This window comes from Scleropages formosus, chromosome 6, assembly GCF_900964775.1.
Source record: "Scleropages formosus chromosome 6, fSclFor1.1, whole genome shotgun sequence".
Taxonomy (NCBI): domain Eukaryota; kingdom Metazoa; phylum Chordata; class Actinopteri; order Osteoglossiformes; family Osteoglossidae; genus Scleropages; species Scleropages formosus.
Genome location: NC_041811.1, coordinates 2,383,755 through 2,400,469, shown reverse-complemented (window position 1 = coordinate 2,400,469; position 16,715 = coordinate 2,383,755). Strand labels below are relative to the sequence as shown.

General features: G+C 44.3%; 1 protein-coding gene across 4 annotated transcripts in view; it reads right to left on the bottom strand.

Moving 5' to 3' along the window:
* The window catches only part of rimbp2a (RIMS binding protein 2a), a 39,903-nt gene extending 24,950 nt beyond the window's left edge, over window positions 1-14,953 (bottom strand). Inside the window, exons 1-6 of one of the 4 annotated variants that reach the window (XM_018742604.2) lie at window positions 14,582-14,953; window positions 13,903-13,931; window positions 13,323-13,520; window positions 11,742-11,836; window positions 9,393-9,527; window positions 6,240-6,368 (exon numbers count right to left, since the gene is read on the bottom strand). In XM_018742604.2, the coding sequence (XP_018598120.2) occupies window positions 6,240-6,368; window positions 9,393-9,527; window positions 11,742-11,789 (312 nt within the window). In that variant the 5' untranslated portion in view covers window positions 11,790-11,836; window positions 13,323-13,520; window positions 13,903-13,931; window positions 14,582-14,953. Of the gene's footprint in view, window positions 1-6,239; window positions 6,369-9,392; window positions 9,528-11,741; window positions 11,837-13,322; window positions 13,521-13,902; window positions 13,978-14,581 lie in introns of those variants that run through there. The other 3 variants (XM_018742607.2, XM_018742606.2, XM_018742605.2) reach the window with 3 other exon arrangements.
* Window positions 14,954-16,715: the final 1,762 nt, after the last annotated feature.

Genomic DNA, 16,715 nt, shown 5'->3' with positions numbered 1-16,715 from the left:
TTTCTGAGAAGGAAATGTAGTTTTAGGGCAATATATTTTGAATTCATAGAAATTTTTCTAGGAGGTGATCCTTAGCTTTCATCAGATTGTAAAAGGTGTCTATGACCAAGAAAAAATTTCCAGTCATTTTTCATTCCATCCTAATCCCTGGACCACTGTCATTGGCCCAACCCCTCTACTGCATCATTCTTTCTGACTCCCCTATACCTACAGTGACACAATCCAAACGTTTGGTTAACAAACATATTTTTCTTATGTTTGTATGAACACTGACAGGACACCTGTAATTAATGCTAAGTGCTTAACACTATTAATGTTTCAGGTTTTCTTTATTGCAAATTCTAGTAGAAGTGGTCCTGATGCAGGTTTGTATCAAAACTTGGAATGTAACATCATCAAAGATGCAAACAGATTCTATTCTATTCTATTCTACATATACAGTATACAGTGCCTTCCCAATAAGTAATTCACTTATTTAATTTTCTTTAACAAAATTAAATGTGTGAATCAGCAAAAATTAATGGCACAGCTACAAGTTGTGTGATGCAGGTTATGAGCAGACAGTCGGTCACCTCAGAATCGATTGGTTGCCACATGATCAGTTGGTGGCAATTCAGGTCATTGATTTGGCAGGAGAGGTTTCGGGATATTTCAAAGCTCTCTCACTCATTTCAAATCCATGAATGAGACCACTTCAACACAGAAAAATTAATTTTTCATTATATATCACCAGAACCTGACTAGCCTAACCGTGCTTGGGAGCAGCCAAAGGGTATGTTTGATGAGCGCAGTAGTGGAGTGCGCTGGACACTGAAACACGAGTGAGCCAGGCTTGTTCATCCAGGGAGAGCAAACAGGAGGGGGGAGAATGTGATTGTCCCGGGAGAGAGAATCCATGAATCTGCAAAGTGCTGGACATCTGAGCGCCGTGATGTGGCAGGATTGCCGCCGGCGTGTGGCCAAAGTCACGCTCAGCCTCCATTCACCTTCTCTTCCCGTTCATCCCGCGGCACGAGGCTGTCTCCTTTAATTCATCGCATAGCTCTTTAAGAGAATTGCTCATAGAGCATGTCTGTCGCCTTTCATTTATCACTCTGTGTGCAGCTGATGAGCAGAAAGGTGCCGGGGGGTCAGAGTTCAGAGGAAGGTGTTTGGTAAGTGTTTGGTGATGAATGAGTGCTGCTCATCACACGTTCACACATCCACTGTATACAATACTGATCCAGTCTGAGTTTGTGTGATGTTTCATTGATTTCATCTTTCCCTGTGTGCCTCATGTTCTTCAACAGCATCTGTTTCACGCTCGAACCTCAGAGCTTGCGTAAGGATCTTTTCCAAGGCCTCACTGTGTTATGCTAATGAACGACACACTAGGTTTGTCACTGGACAGTCATGCCATCCAAGGCTCATGGAACCCCAGATTTAATTAATAATCTGTGTGGTGACACATACAGAGCTGTCTTGCAGTAAAAGTGGTGGGAACCGAAAGAAGCATGGTGCAAGCCCCCCTTTCATCTGTTTGTTTATATTCTCTTCTCACTCCTTTTCTCCTCCATATGGATGGGCTATGTTGCCAAGGAAACGGCATCCCCCTCAGCTCAGACCCACTACCTCCAGTGATTTCTGCCCATAGAATCCTGCTGACAGGTCGTCTTTCCTGTTCCGCTGTTCCTGTTGCCAAGGGGATGTATACCCCTCACACCCCTACCAAGAAGTACCATAGACCTTCTCTAATACGCATGAGATGGCATCCCAGAGATAGTCTCCAGGCAACCATCAGGAGATGGGACAACCCTTGGAGCATCTCCCTCTGCTTGTTGTTCATGTTCCAGTGGGCCAATGACAATGGGGCATAACAGTTAAGGCTAAACTAATGCCGAGTGACAGGGCAGCGTTATGTTCCCTGCCCACGGCCTCCTCCAACTTCACAGGCCAGATCTCCCAAAACATCACAGCTGGAGATGACAGCCTTGAGAGGTAGTAGTAGCAATGGCTGCAGAAAAGCAGCTCCACATTGTACAGAGACATCTTAAGTGATACCAGAGTGTCCCCATTAGTACTTGTGGATTTGATTATGGGATAACTATGGAGAGATCATAGGCAAGTCAAAGGGCCAGTAATAGGATTGATCATTGGGAGCGATCATAGGGTAATCATGGCTTCAGCCATGAGGCTGATCATGAGGTAACACTGGAGTAATCATGAGGATGATTATGTGGTAAACATTATGTAAATCAGTATGATCATAGTGTAGCTGTTGCAAGATGGCGCCAGCCGAGTGGCAGCTTGTTGCAGCAGCTCGTTAGATTTCTTTGTTTCTTTGTTTTTTTAAACTTAATAATTTCCCTTGTGGGATCAATAAAGTATATCTATCTATCTATCTATCTAGATAGAGAGATAAAAGCATCTGCTAAATGAATAAATGTAAATGTTCGGTTGTTTGTTTTGGTCACCATTGTTGGAGTAGTTTCAGTTTCGATTAGGAACCTCAGCTGATAGGCATTAGCCTGGTTTAAAAAGCGGCTGGTGCTCTGTAGTGGCAGCCTCTTGGTGTGAAGACTTGGGGTGCAAAGACAAGGGAGTCTACTTATGGGAGTCCACCAAGAAAGGCCACTAGTACAGTTGTCTGCAAGAGATGATGTGTCCAACATGTCAACCATTAAAGCCTTCTGCTGTAGGTGAGCTGTGTGACTTTGCCACCACTGGAGACCTGGGTGCTCTTGCTGCCACTGTAACCTAGTCTATCCTCACCTGTCAAACCCTCCATCTTGCTTTAATTTCTCCATGGGACTCTGGAACTGCCAGCCTGCTGTGAGAAAGGCTGACTTCATACCAGCCTATGCCTCCCATCTCTCACTGGGCCTCCTGGCCCTAACTGAAACCTGGATCACACCAGACAACTCAGCCACACCTGCAGCACTCTCCACTAACTATTCCTTCTCTCACACCCCTTGTTACTCCGGCAGAGGTGGAGGCACAGGCCTGCTCATCTCTCCCTGGTGGGAATACTCTATTCTGCCTCTTCACTTGCATGATCTGTCCTCATTTGAATGGTATGCTGTCTCTATCACTGCCCCAATTACTCTTGTTGTGGTTATTCTTTATCGCTCTCCTGGCCCTCTTGGCTGCTTCTTGGATGACCTTGACATCTTGCTGAGCCCTCTGCCAGGGGACAACACTCCATTCATTCTCCTGGGTGACTTCAACCTGCATTTTGATGACATTCGTGCAAGTGGCCTTCTGTTGCTCCTACAGTCCTTTGATCTCTCCCTGTCCCAGTCCCCTACTACTCACAAAGAGGGAAACTCTCTTGACCTTGTATTTTTCTGCAACTGTGGCTGTCCCATCCTCTCTGTCACTCCGTTGTATGTCCTGACCACTTCAGTTCCTTTCAAACCTGCCTCACCACTGATTCCTCCCTTCTTTCTGCTCCTGTTGTCACCCTTTGTTGCAACTTTAAAATCTCTCTCACTTTCCTGCTTTGCTTCTGCTACTCTGTCCTCCCTCCCTTCTGCTGCACAATTCTCAGATCTATTAACAGATGACGCCACTAACATTTTCCTCTCTGCCTTTTCTTCCTCCCTTGACTCGCTCTGTCTTCTGGACCGGCATTCTCCATTGTTACCCCATGGTTGTCTGATACGTTATGTGCTAACAGGACTAAACTGCAGGCGGCAGAGCGAAGATGGCGTAAATTCAAAACTCCACTGGACCTGGATACCTACTGGTCACTCTTAGCTGCTTTTCACTCTGCTGTCTCTTCAGCTAAAACCTCCTTCTCCCACAACAAAATACAATCTGCATCTCAAAAAAACCACACAGACTCTTTGCCACCTTCTCATCCCTTGTGTCCCCCCTCCACCTCCGTCTGCTCTCATTGCTGATGACTTTGTTTTGTTTTTCAGAGACAAAATCAAGTCAATCACTGACAAGTTCTCAGCATCAACCTGCCTGGTTCGCGCTGGATCTCCCTGTGAAGCTATCCTCTCCAAACTCAAGCTACTCTCTGAATCAGAAATCTCTGGCCTCCTGTTATTGTGCAAAGCCACCACCCGCTTGCTTGATCTGATCACATCATCACTCCTACAGAACATTTCCCAACTCTTCACCTTCATCTCTAAGATCAACTCCTTGCTCTCCTCTGGCTGTTTTCCAGCTGCCTTCAAAACCGCTCTAATTTCACCTCTTTTTTTAAAAAAAAAACCCTCTCTGGAACCCAAATGGTCTGAAAATTAGACCAGTCTCTCTCCTCTCTTTCCTGTCTAAAACCCTAGAACAGGTGGCCTGTGATCGACTGTCTGATTTCTTCACCCAGAACCAACTCCTCAATGGTTATCAGTCTGGTTTCAAAGTTGGTCACTCCACTGAGACGGCCCTTCTGGCGGTGTCTGATGCTCTCCAAGCCACCTCCCTCTCCTCGATCTGTCTGCAACAGTTGACCACTGGATTCTACTCTTCTCTCTTAATCAGCTTGGAATCAAAAGTGCGGCACTAGGATGGTTTGAGTCCTACCTATCTGACGGATCCTATCAAGCGGTCTGGCAGAGCTCTCGTTCTTCTCCTCTGCCTCCCTCAAGCAGTGTCCTCCAGGGCTTGGTATTTGGTCCTCTTCTTTTCTTGAGCTACACCTTCTCCCTCGGCCCAGTCATAGCCTCCCATAGATTCAAATACCACTGCTATGCTGCTGATACCCAGCTCTTCCTTGCCTTTCCACCAGGAGCATCAGACATTTCCCCATGCATTACTGCCTGCCTGTCAGACATCTCTTCATGGATGTCTGATCACCACCTCCAACTCAACCTTTCCAAAACAGAGATTCTTTACCTCCCCACTAGCTTGTCCTTATGTCACGATCTGTCGATCAAACTGGACAACTCATTTCAGCTACCTCCCTGGCTAAGAGTCTGGGAGTAACGATTGACACGAGACTGTCTTTCTCTCAGCAGATCAAAGCCACAACCCGGTCCTGCAGATACACCCTGAATAATATTCATGGAATCCATCCCTACCTCACAATTGATTCTGCCCAACTACTTGTCCAGGCCATGGTGATTTCCCGTCTGAACTACTGCAACTCTCTCCTATGCGGCCTTCCTGCTCCTGCCATCAAACCCCTGCAGCTACTACAGAACGCTGCTGCACGAGTTGTTTCATTTGCCAAAGCATTCCCATCTATCTCATCTACTCATTTATCTGCACTGGCTTCCTATAGCTGCCTGAATCAAATGCAAGACCCTGATTACTGTCTACAAATGGAACAATAGAACTGCTCCCAGCTATGTACAGGACTTGATCAACCGATACGCCCCAGCCAGACTCCTTTACTCGTCTACTTTTACTTGCTTGGTGGTCCTGTGCATGAAAGGTAAAGCATGGAGGTTCTCAGTTCTGGCTCCATTGAGGTGGAATGACCTTCACCTCTCACTCAGAACTGCAGAAACTCTGTCTACATTCAAGAATGGTCTGAAAATTCACCTTTTCTGGACCCATTTTGCCAAAGATCTCTCCAGCTCATGTACAGTATAAATGTCTATGCACCATAACTTCATGAGCATCCCTAGATAAGTCTTTATTCAGCTGCTATGCCAACATTGTATTTGTTTGTGTATTTTATAATATTAAAGAAAAAAAGATTGGTAGGATAGTATCAGGATTTGTTTATCCTGTGTTTATGTACCTACTTGAGCAATGAACATCGGTGTAGCAAGTGGTAGCTAACAAACTAGGTTTACTTGAGAGTCACATGTCTGCAGTCCTGTCTTTCTCTTAATGTAATGCACAAATTGCACTTTTGCTGAGATGTACGTTGCTTTGGACAAAAGTAGCTGTTAAACGTAAATGTAAAATCGAAGGCCAAAAGTTTTTAGGAGGGAATGGTGAGGTTGAACTGGATGTGGGATGCAGAGGAGGGACCAGGTATTTTAGCAGAGGTCAAATTTCTTCATAAGGAAATTTCTGTGGAAGTTACAAGACATCACAACTGGGTCCCATAGTCTCAACAGCCTGGATAGTAGTGGCACTGATAGCCTTTCAGTGAGAAAGCAGCTTGTAAGATGTCATACTCCAGAGCAGCAGCAGCAGTATACTTGGGAGTGTATCCCATAATCAGATTAATAAGACTCCAACCAAATCAAAATTTGACAAAGATCATTTGTTAGATATGAACTTGTAGCAGACAGCACCAAGCTATAATTTCTGCACTGTAGTAGCTGAACATTAGTTTGGTGTCCTGCACTCACCAGCACGCGGCACTGCTGCCGCTCCTGCCGGAGGGTGGCCAACTCAAGTCGGAGGGCCCGGTTTTTGTCCTCCAGCCTGCGACACCGCTCCAAGTTGAGGGGTGTATGTACAGCAAACTCAGTCCTCAGCTGGGTGGAGGAGAACAGAAGGAAAGATGGAGGAGAAAATGTAGAAGGCGAGAAAGTTTTTGTTAATCAAACTGTTTTATCCCAAACATCGGTCTAAGACACAATTGTATATTTATGCGACAAATTTCTCCAAAGTAACATAGTGTTAAACTTGCACAGATTTATCCATTTACACAGCTGGGTAATTTTTACTGCAGCCATTTAGAGTAAGTACCTTGCTTAAGGATATTACAGCAGGAGGTGGGATTTAAACCTGGGCCCTTCAAGTCCACAGGGGCAAGTTTAACCACTGCACTACCTGAAACTAGTCACTGCCAGCATGACATACCTCTGACAGTTATTAGAACACCAGGAGGGAAGTTTTTCAGGACAATTCATTCATATAATTAACAAATAAGATGGCTGAACATGTGAATGTATGTAATATATGAACTTTATGTTGGGCATCTGGGAGGAAATAAGGGTTAGGGTAAGGGTAATGGATAGGGTTAGAGTCATGGGCCTTGGCTGGCATCTATATCTGCACTTTGCTCTGGAATCGTGATTCTTTTTAGATAACTGTGCGAAATTTTATAAAAACCTGGGATACATGAGGGATACCTGAGTGAAAGTCATGTTTCATGAGAGGCCAAGCAAACACTGATTATGAAGATATAATACAATAGCATTTAATTTATTTCACATGACCAGCAAGTCCTTAATTACAAACCCCATTCCCAGAAAAGTTGGGACACTTTTTAAAAATGCAATAAAAACTAAAAACTGTAATTTGTTCAATCACTTGAACTTTTATTTAACTGATAAACGTACAGAGAAAACATTTTCAGTGTTTTCACTGACAGAGCTAATTGTACTATTTTGTAAATATAAAAAACACCAACACATTCAAAAAAAGTTGGGACAGAGGCAAAACAAGACTGAAAAGGTTACAAGTAACACCGTTCTGGAAGGTTCCACAATTAGCAGTTTAACCGGTAACAAGTGAAGTTATCAAGATTGAGTATAAAAGGAGCATCCACCAAAGGCTTAGTCTTTGCAAGTAAGGATGGATCATGGTTCACCACTTCGTGCCAAACTTTGTGAGAGAATTGTCAGTCAGTTCAAAGACGATGTTTCTCAACGTAAGATTGCAAAGAATTTAGGTCTTTCAGCATCTACAGTTCATAAATCGTGAAAAGATTCAGGGAGTCCGGAAAAATCTCAATGCGTAAAGGCCAAGGGCGGAAACCGCTGCTGAATGCGCGTGACCATTGAGCACTCAAGCAATTTTCTTTGAGAAACCATCATGCTACAGTGATGGACATAGCCACATGGGCTCAGGAGTCCTTTGAAAAGTCATTGTCACTCAATACAGTCCGCCACTGCATCAAGAAATGCAACTTGAAATTGTATTATGCAAAGAGGAAGCCATCTGTTAATTTTGTGCACAAATGCTGCCTAGTTCTCTAGGCCTGAAGTCATCTGAAATGGACCGAAAGACAGCGTAAATGTGTTCTGTGGTCAGACAAGCCTATGTTTCAGCTTGTTTTTGGGAAAAACAGACATCAGATTCTACGCGCCAAAGATGAAAAAGACCATCCAGACTGTTACCAACGAAAAGTGCAAAAACCAGCCTCTGTGATGGTATGGGGGGAAGAAGTGCCCACGGCATGGGTGATCTGCATACATGTGAAGATACCATTGATGCAGAGGCTTATGTTGAAATTTTGGAGAGACGTATGCTGCCGTCAAGACAACGTCTTTTCTCAGAAGCTCCATGTCTATTTCAGCAGGAAAATGCCAGGCCTCGTTCTACACGAGTTACAACAGCATGGCTTCAGAGGCATAGAGTGCGTGTGCTTGACTGGCCTACCTGCAGTCCAGATCTCTCTCCTACTGAAAGTGTATAGTGCATAATGAAGAGGAGAATCAGACAATGGTGACCACGGACTGTTGGGAAGCTCAAGTCTTGCATACAACAAGAATGGGCAAAAATTCCACTTGAAAAATTGCAACAATTAATTACTTCAGTTCCCAAACAATTATGAAGTATAATTAAAAGAAAAGGTGATGTGACCCAGTGGTAAACGCCTCTGTTCCAACTATTTTTGATTGTGTTGCAGGCATCAATTTCTAAATTTGTTTATATTTAACAAATAGAATTAAGTTCATCAGCAGTTCATTAAACACTGAAAATCTTTACTTTGTCTTTTTGTCTGTTAAATAAAGGTTCAAGTGAATGAACAGATTACAGTTTTTAGTTTTTGTTGCATTTTTAGAAAGTGTCGCAATTTTTTCTGGAAATGGGGTTTGTACATGTTCAGATATAGATATTGCCAAATAGAAAGGAGGTGTACCTTGGACAATGTATGTGAACGTGACTTTACAATAAACTATAATTTTTTTTTAATGGTATTTGATCAAATGGGTTTTATCTTGTTTTACTAACTACATGTCCTCTCACAAAAACTGTCAGTAATTAGATTCTTTCCTCACCAACTGATCAAGGTGTCCATAGCGAGGAAAACAAGTGAGTAATAACTGCAGCCTCTGCAGTTTTCTGCAGAAAAGCAGATGCTGAAAACTGACTGTGACACTTGAGTCACTGAGTCACAGTTGGTTTGGAGAGTGCAGAACAACATCTAGCAAGCTAATGGCTAACAGACCACGTGTCTTTCTCTGTTCTGTATCTAACACCGGGTCTTTTGATTGTACACACGCAGCTCAGTCGTCATCAAGCTGAGGGCCTTGTTTATCCCCCTACTCCATTGTTGTTTATTTTTATCTGTCACCACACATAACCTGATAGTCCTTTTGGGTGGGAATGACTACCACCTTGTGGCCAAGCATAACAATGCAGAGGAAAAAAAAAACTGAGGAGAGTCACTGGGGACTACCAGCACAAATTCTGTCCAGGAAATTTAACAGCTGAGACAGTTAACAGATATGGACTCTTTGCCCTTCATCCTTACAGCATCTGGAGTTCAGTTCTGACTCCTGCACCGGTGAGACGGGAACACAGTTGGGGGTCAGCAACAGGCTCACCTTTTCCCTGGCCCGGTGATGACCACAGCTCCTTCTGGAGATGATGGACAGCTGCCTCTGGATCCACAGCAGCTCGGCCCGAGATCGTCTCAGCTGCTCCTCCACGTCCCACGACCTTTGACCTCCCATCATCTCCTGCACCACACAGGCAGGGACACAGTTCCTGTTGAGATTATTCCTAGCTATGGATCTGGCATCCCTCACACGCACACACACGCACACACACGCACACACACACACACACACAAGAGCACCCAGAGAAAAATCTCAGACTCAGCAGATCCGACACCGCTTTCTGTGCCGCACTGTGACGCACTGTGCCATACCATGAAAGCAGCGTGTGCATGTTTGCTCGAAGCTCCTCCAGCTGTGAGCATGAGACTGTTAATCTGCGCCATCTCTTATGTAAGGCCAGAGGACGGATTATATTGTCATTTGTAACCAGGGGCCTTTGGTCTGCTTTTGACAGCCAGTAGAAAATCCCTGTTAACTCATCCAATGGCATGTGACTAGCCTTCCTGGGAAGGACTCGTCCACCGCCTACTTTAGCAGTTGAACACAAAGGGGTCCACCCAGCTGTGGCTGTGTGTGGACAGGAGACACACCTGAAACACTCAGCAGACTCACTACCTTCTGCATTTTGATGGATGTTTCTATTTACATGGAACTAACACCCTACTGTGACCAGTTAAATTTGGTTTATTTAGATGGTAAGACAATATCAAAAAATCCGCTGCAATCTCAGTTTATGAGTATATTTGGGGCTGGAGGAGTGTTCAGCACTTGTGTTTTTGTAACTTTTACCATTAAATTACAGTCAAGACCTCTAACCATAATCCTAATGATCATTAATAGACATCCCTTCATTTATCAGCTGGTTATTTTTGGTAAAATAGATATACAAAAAAAAGCGTAATAAGGCTAACGCTTTTCTCTTGAGCACTTCAGTTCTTTACTGATTTACCTTTTTATACAGTTGTGTTCTTTAAGGAGCATTATTAAATGGTTTTATAAACACCACAGGGTCACAACAGCTAATAAAAAGAAAATGCACTGAGAAAATGCAAATATCCCCACATACTTAAAGCAAGGACAGAGAGCAGTCTAAAGGTTAGAATATATCACAGGTATGATCATGGAGCACTTTTTTGTTTGTGCACAAGTTTTTTGGAATGTTGCCTGTACCCCTGTCCAGTAAACTTGCATCTTATCAGATCCCCAGAATAAATGTATGTAAGTGCCTGGAGAGGCTTTGCATTTAAAACATACCTTAGACAAACATCCTGTCAAGACACAATGGAGTGAGACAGATTCTGTGAATGAACCTGAAGTTTTGCTTCCGGATGCTGAGGGAGGTGCAGGCAGAAGCAATTTAAACTATTTGTTACCACCTTGGTCAAGGGTACTAGAGCAGAAGGTGGAATTCAAATCTTACTCTTTTGAATGCAAGGCAGCAGCTCTAACCATTGTGGTACCCGTTGCAGAAAAATATTTTAATATCTTTATTTCCTTGAAGCTACACCTATCCATCCAATTTCAGTAATCACTTGTCCTGAGCCTATGCAGGAAGCATTGGGTGCAAGGCTGCGGGGGTTGTATTCTGGATAGGATGCCAGCTGATCGCAGGATAGCCACACACACAAACAGAAACACACACTCACTCATTCACATGCTAAGGCCAATTCAGCATCACCAATTCACCTGAACTGCAGGTTTTTCAACTGCGAGAGCAAACCAGAGCACCCAGAGGAAATCTTTGCAGATACAAGAAGAACATGAAACTCTACACAGACTCAGTGATAATTGAATCCTCGTTCTCTCACACCATCTACGCACCTTCAAGCTACGTTCAGTTTAATAATAATTTAACCAAACATAACCTCCCCAAACTTTTATTTAGAGCTGAGTGTTGATAGATTCATAGTATAAATGTGTGTAACCTTCACCATTTTATTACTGATCTTCAAGACCAGAGATGAGCTGCGAACACTGTGGAACTGAGTTGAACTCAGTTGTTCCAACCTCTATTTTCCATGGGGATGCTTTCTTGTGCCGCTGCCATCTATCATCTTGGTGAATGCCAGTTAAAATAAATAATCTGGAAAATGTTTGCATCTTTGAAAATCTATAACTCGACAGTTTGCAACATGAGGAGCCAGTGTATAACATCGATAACAACGCTGTACTGCAATGCTGAGAACCAAATCCCTCTCGTCGCCACTGTGAGCCACCGGTATGCCCTCCCCCAACTGACACCCTTGTCAGCTTACGGCTCCGGGCTCATGAGCCTCTGAAGAACTGACACCATACCACTGTGCACACCTCCCAGTAGAACTTCTGACATTGTACCTTGAATGCCAGCAGCCTCTGGTTGCGGTCGTGGAGGCCGTCTCCCATCTCAGGGCATTCAGGGCCTACAGGGTTGTGTTGGGGGGGCTCTCTCACTGCAAAAACAAAATCGTTTTTCACACATTTTTCATCCAGTGCTCACATTAGTCATTTCCCTCTCAAGGTCTGGACACGTGACCATTTTGGAATGGAAATCACTGCTGCTTGTAGAATTGACTGGTATATCAGGTATCACTGAAAGGGAGACAATTGAAATTAGTGGGTGGACTCCTCTCAACTAAGCTATTTTTGTTCTTCATACTTCTCTTGTTTCCTTATTGTACCCTGTATATCTTTTTGCGAATACCTTTAAAAAGCTGCTTTTAAAGGTCCAATTTAAAATAAGTTCCATTATCATTATTTTTCAGTATACAGGCTCTTAATATTATGAATGCTCAAGTTATGAATTTTCAAAGATGCCAACACATATATGTTTAATTTTTTTTTAATTTTACTCATTCAGATGATGCAATTTACCAGCTCCAAAGCAAATTACAATATTAGGCAGCTTACAATTTTTTATCCATTTATATAGTTGGGTAATTTTACTGGGGCTGCAAGTGGGATGTAAACCTGCAACCTTTGGCTCTCAAGGCAGCACCTCTAATCACTATGCTGCCAGCTATCCCTTGCTTGTTTTATTTTAATTTTAACTTGACCTATGTTTATCCCCTGAGCCAGTAGACAGCAGTAAAACAGACCTGAATGGGATAGTTATATGGGACTACCTTTATTCTAATCACTTCCAGACCAAAGAGATTACTGCTTTATTTCCAGTAACTAGTTCAAATTTAATTGTTTTAATTCTGATAAATCCTTTAAATTTGCACACAGATCAAAGTTGATAAAACAACTGAAAAAGAAAGTTCTGCATAGTATTCATTACAGCTATATGTGAGATTTTACGAAGCTAGTCTGTGGACATTTATATTCATTTAGCTGACACTGAAGGGGGGCGCAGTGGGTTGGACTAGGTCCTACTGTCCTGTGAGTCTGGGGTTCAAGTCCTGCTTGGGGTGCCTTGCGATGGAGTGGCATCCCATCCTGGGTGTGTCCCCTCCCCCTCCAGCCTTACGCCCTGTGTTGCCGGGTTGGGCTCCGTGACCCCGTATGGGACAAGCGGTTCAGATAATATGTGTGTGTGTGTGTAGCTGACACTGTTCTCCAAAGGATGTACAAGGTTAAGGTATGTACACTTATTTGTCCATTTACACAGCTGGCTCATTTTTACTGGAGTAATTTTAAGTAAGTGCCTTGCTCAAGGGTACTACCACCAGCGGTGAGAATTAAACCTACAGCCTTTGGGTCCAAAGGCAGTAGCTTTAACTACTATACTGGCAGCTGTCTCCTACTTTTCTACATTGTTATACTATTATTGTGACTTAGTGGTGAAAGTGACTTTAAAGTTACAAACAAACCAAATTACAATGTACTTGCGGTTCAGATCATATTCATACAGAGGTAGCGTCCTGTCAGTAAAATGGCCCAGGCTGATGTCAACAAGCTGAGTGACATTAGCATGATAACACTATGGTCATGTACCAGAGATGATGTCCCCGAGCTGTGCTGACGCACCATCCTCAACAGGGGATGCTGGTGAACTCCAGGGTCCGGATGTTGACAACGGTGTTTGGAATGCACCGGGCAGGGGCTTAGAAGCAGAATGTCCTTCTGCCCCTTCAAGGTCGGGATTGGGGGCAGGGGGTCGCTCACAGAAGAGAGGCTTTCAGCCCCTGGTCACTTTAGAACCAGAAGACACAATGAGAGAGGAGAGAAGGACTGGTTTTAGTTTCTCATGCACACAGCGATAAGGAGTACACACACGTGTACTCTACACCACATGTTGCATCAACAGGTGGCATCACAGGTGTTTCTCCACACAACATTCACAGCTCTGTTATGATTCCACCAGGGAGCCCTTACTGGGTAGGCAGCAAATAAAAGTACCAGTTATACTGGGGGCAGCAGGTGGCACAGTTGTTAGAGCACTCATAAAATCTTCTTGCAGTAGTGCCCTTGATCAAGGTACTTACCCTAAACTGATACATGATCCTGCCATAATGAGTAATATATTAACTAATACAACAGGAATGAACTGAACTATAAAAACCAGTGAAAATACCTTGGTGATTTCCAGGGCTCAGCTGGGTCCTGTAAAAGTAACCAAGAGCATCACTGTAAAACACCAGCTGATGATGAGCCCTGTCCCACACCACTCTACCAATCGCGCGCACGCACACACGCACACGCACACACACACACACACACACACACACACACACACACACACACTTACTCCTGAAGTCTCCAGTTTGCTGTGAGTGTCGCCATCCGGGGACTCGTGGTGTGCAGCACAGTGAGTTACCACACTGTGGTAAAAGCACCTTGATTTTTTTAGTCCATATTACAATATGTACTGTCACATCCCTTCAAACATGTAGCACTTAGAAGAGTAGATATTCCCAAGGAGGATCACAGATGAGGCTGACAGGTTTATAAGAGCTCTGTAAAGGGTACATGAATCAGAGGACCCACCTTATGCTAGGTACTTCCAGGAACAGGACAGGACGTCTCATCATGTCTGATGTCCAGGTTACCTGCTCATGTCAAATTTCATCTGCTGCACCACGGCTATGAGCACGAATCCGATGGAAACACTTGGCTAATGAAGGACTGAGCCCTGTGTCTGACCTGAACAGCTTCCTCCCTCTCTGCTACACACATACACACACAGACACTGAATGGGTCCCATCTCTACTCCCTGTGCTCCAGCTCTGAGCTCCACTGACACTGTTTCTCACCTGAACAGAGCAGGGCGTGGCATTCCAGGGACCTCATGCTGTCCATCCAGCGCCTTGTCCAGCAGGTTGTGGGGTCCCGACAGCCCTGTTGGTTCATGGAGATCTGCACTCCATGCCCAGCACTTACTGAATGTGATTCATTTGGTCTCTTTTCCCTCTACGGCTCCTGTTTATGTTTGCATTCGTACTTCTCTCTGTTCGCATCTCCCTGCGTGCGTGAGCCATGTGTGATGTGTCTCCATGGTTTCGGATGTCGTGTGTATGCAGTGGGATGTGTCTCCATGGCGCTTGGCGCTCCGCATATGCAGTGTGTATGTGGTGTGTTTGTGGCTCTGTTGGTCCCTCCTTCCCACCTCTCTCTCCTTCTGTCTGTCTCCCGGTTCCTGTGCGAGGAGCTGCTTGCTGTGCTGCCATCTGTCACCAAGCGGCTCAAGAGAGACGGAGTGAGACGCTCCCACGCCCGCAAGCTGGACCCCAGCATTCCTGGACACCAGGATGTCCACAGCAGGGACTGGTACATGGTCACACTGAGGGCAGGACTCCATATAGGGTGGCAGCTGAGATGGACTGGTGGAGGGGACTCAGCCTCCTGGGACCCCCTTTCTCAAGTGCTCTGCTCTGACATTCTGGTAACTCCTTTTACTTTTACCCAGTTTATATAGTTTTGCTAATTTGGAACTGGACCTTTTAAATGGGCACAACTCAGCTTGCACACATCTGTAAACTCAGAGCTGCAACAGCTGTTCTCACGCTGCAACCCAACGGCCACAAGCCTAACTCTACGACCATCTCCATCCCACTCAGACATGGATCAAATGAGTGATCGAGGTATCATACAGAAATCACACATTGCTACCATGGTAACACTGGGAACACAAAGTAGTGATTCCTGGATAGAGACTATCAAGGAAGCCTGGTTTGATAGGAACCAGAGTGGAGCACATGGAGTCTGATGAAACAGGAGCCAAGATGGAGTCTGCTTAAGAACCAGCATGAAGCTTGGTGAGACAGGACCCAAAAATAGATCCTCTGGAGGAAAGTTCCAGAAGGGTAGTGCTAAGACAGGAGCTAGGAGGCCTATGAATAGGAATATTATAAATAGCTCTGTGGTTCGTGATTATGGACCATCCTTCTGGTCCAGCAGGTGAGCTATTATTGGGCAGAAGATCAGTCTCCTCCTCACGCCACACATCACTGCTGATATTTGCATTCCATCTGGATGGACCACAATGTGAACATCAGAGTGAAACTAATGTAACTCTATGTAGAAATAAAAATTAAAATAACAGCTGACAGGTTTGTTGAAACAAATAGACTAATAACGAGGTGTCCAGAAGCATTTGTGCCCCCAGGTCCCTATAAGGTAGATGTTGGTGCTCATACATTTATTAATTTAGCTACTGCATGTCTTTAAAGCAATGTGCAATGTTAAGGTCCTGACAAGAAGCTATGCATTTATACAGCAGGGTAATTTTACTGGAGCAATTTAGGATAAGTACTTTGCTCAAGGGTACTACAAGAGGAATTGAGGCTTAAACATGCAACCGTTGGGTCTAAAGGTAGCAGCTTTAACCACTACACTACCAGCTACTCCAGGTCAACACCACTGCAAATTTCCTCTTGTGACCATGTAACCACAGTTCACTAACTCCATTGACCTTCTGATCAGTCTCTGCAAGAGGAACTGATCCCATAGAGGTCCTCACCAACACACACTGATATCTTGGCTTTCCCAGTGTGGACCACTAGATGACGCTCTCTGTTGCTAGTTTTGGCAAGGTCTGCCGAATTAAACGTGGAATGTGATCCTTGAAACCCCAGTGAACACAGTAGAACTGAACCCCAGAACTTTACTGTTTGTAATGAAAATTCAAAATACAAGAATATGGAAATGATTATTCATTGATGTCTATAGATGGTAGCAGAAAGTGTATAAAAGACACTTATGCACAGAAATGGCACTTAGACATCTCTCCCGCTTGTCTGATCGTGTGCTGGTGGAGCGGCAAACTGCAGAGACAGGGCAAAGAGGATGGCTTTGGGCTGTCATTGTCAAAGTTAGTGAGAAGATTCTGCTTACTGACTATGGAGGATGTCTGAAGCATCTTGCCAAGCACAAACTGATGCAGAATTG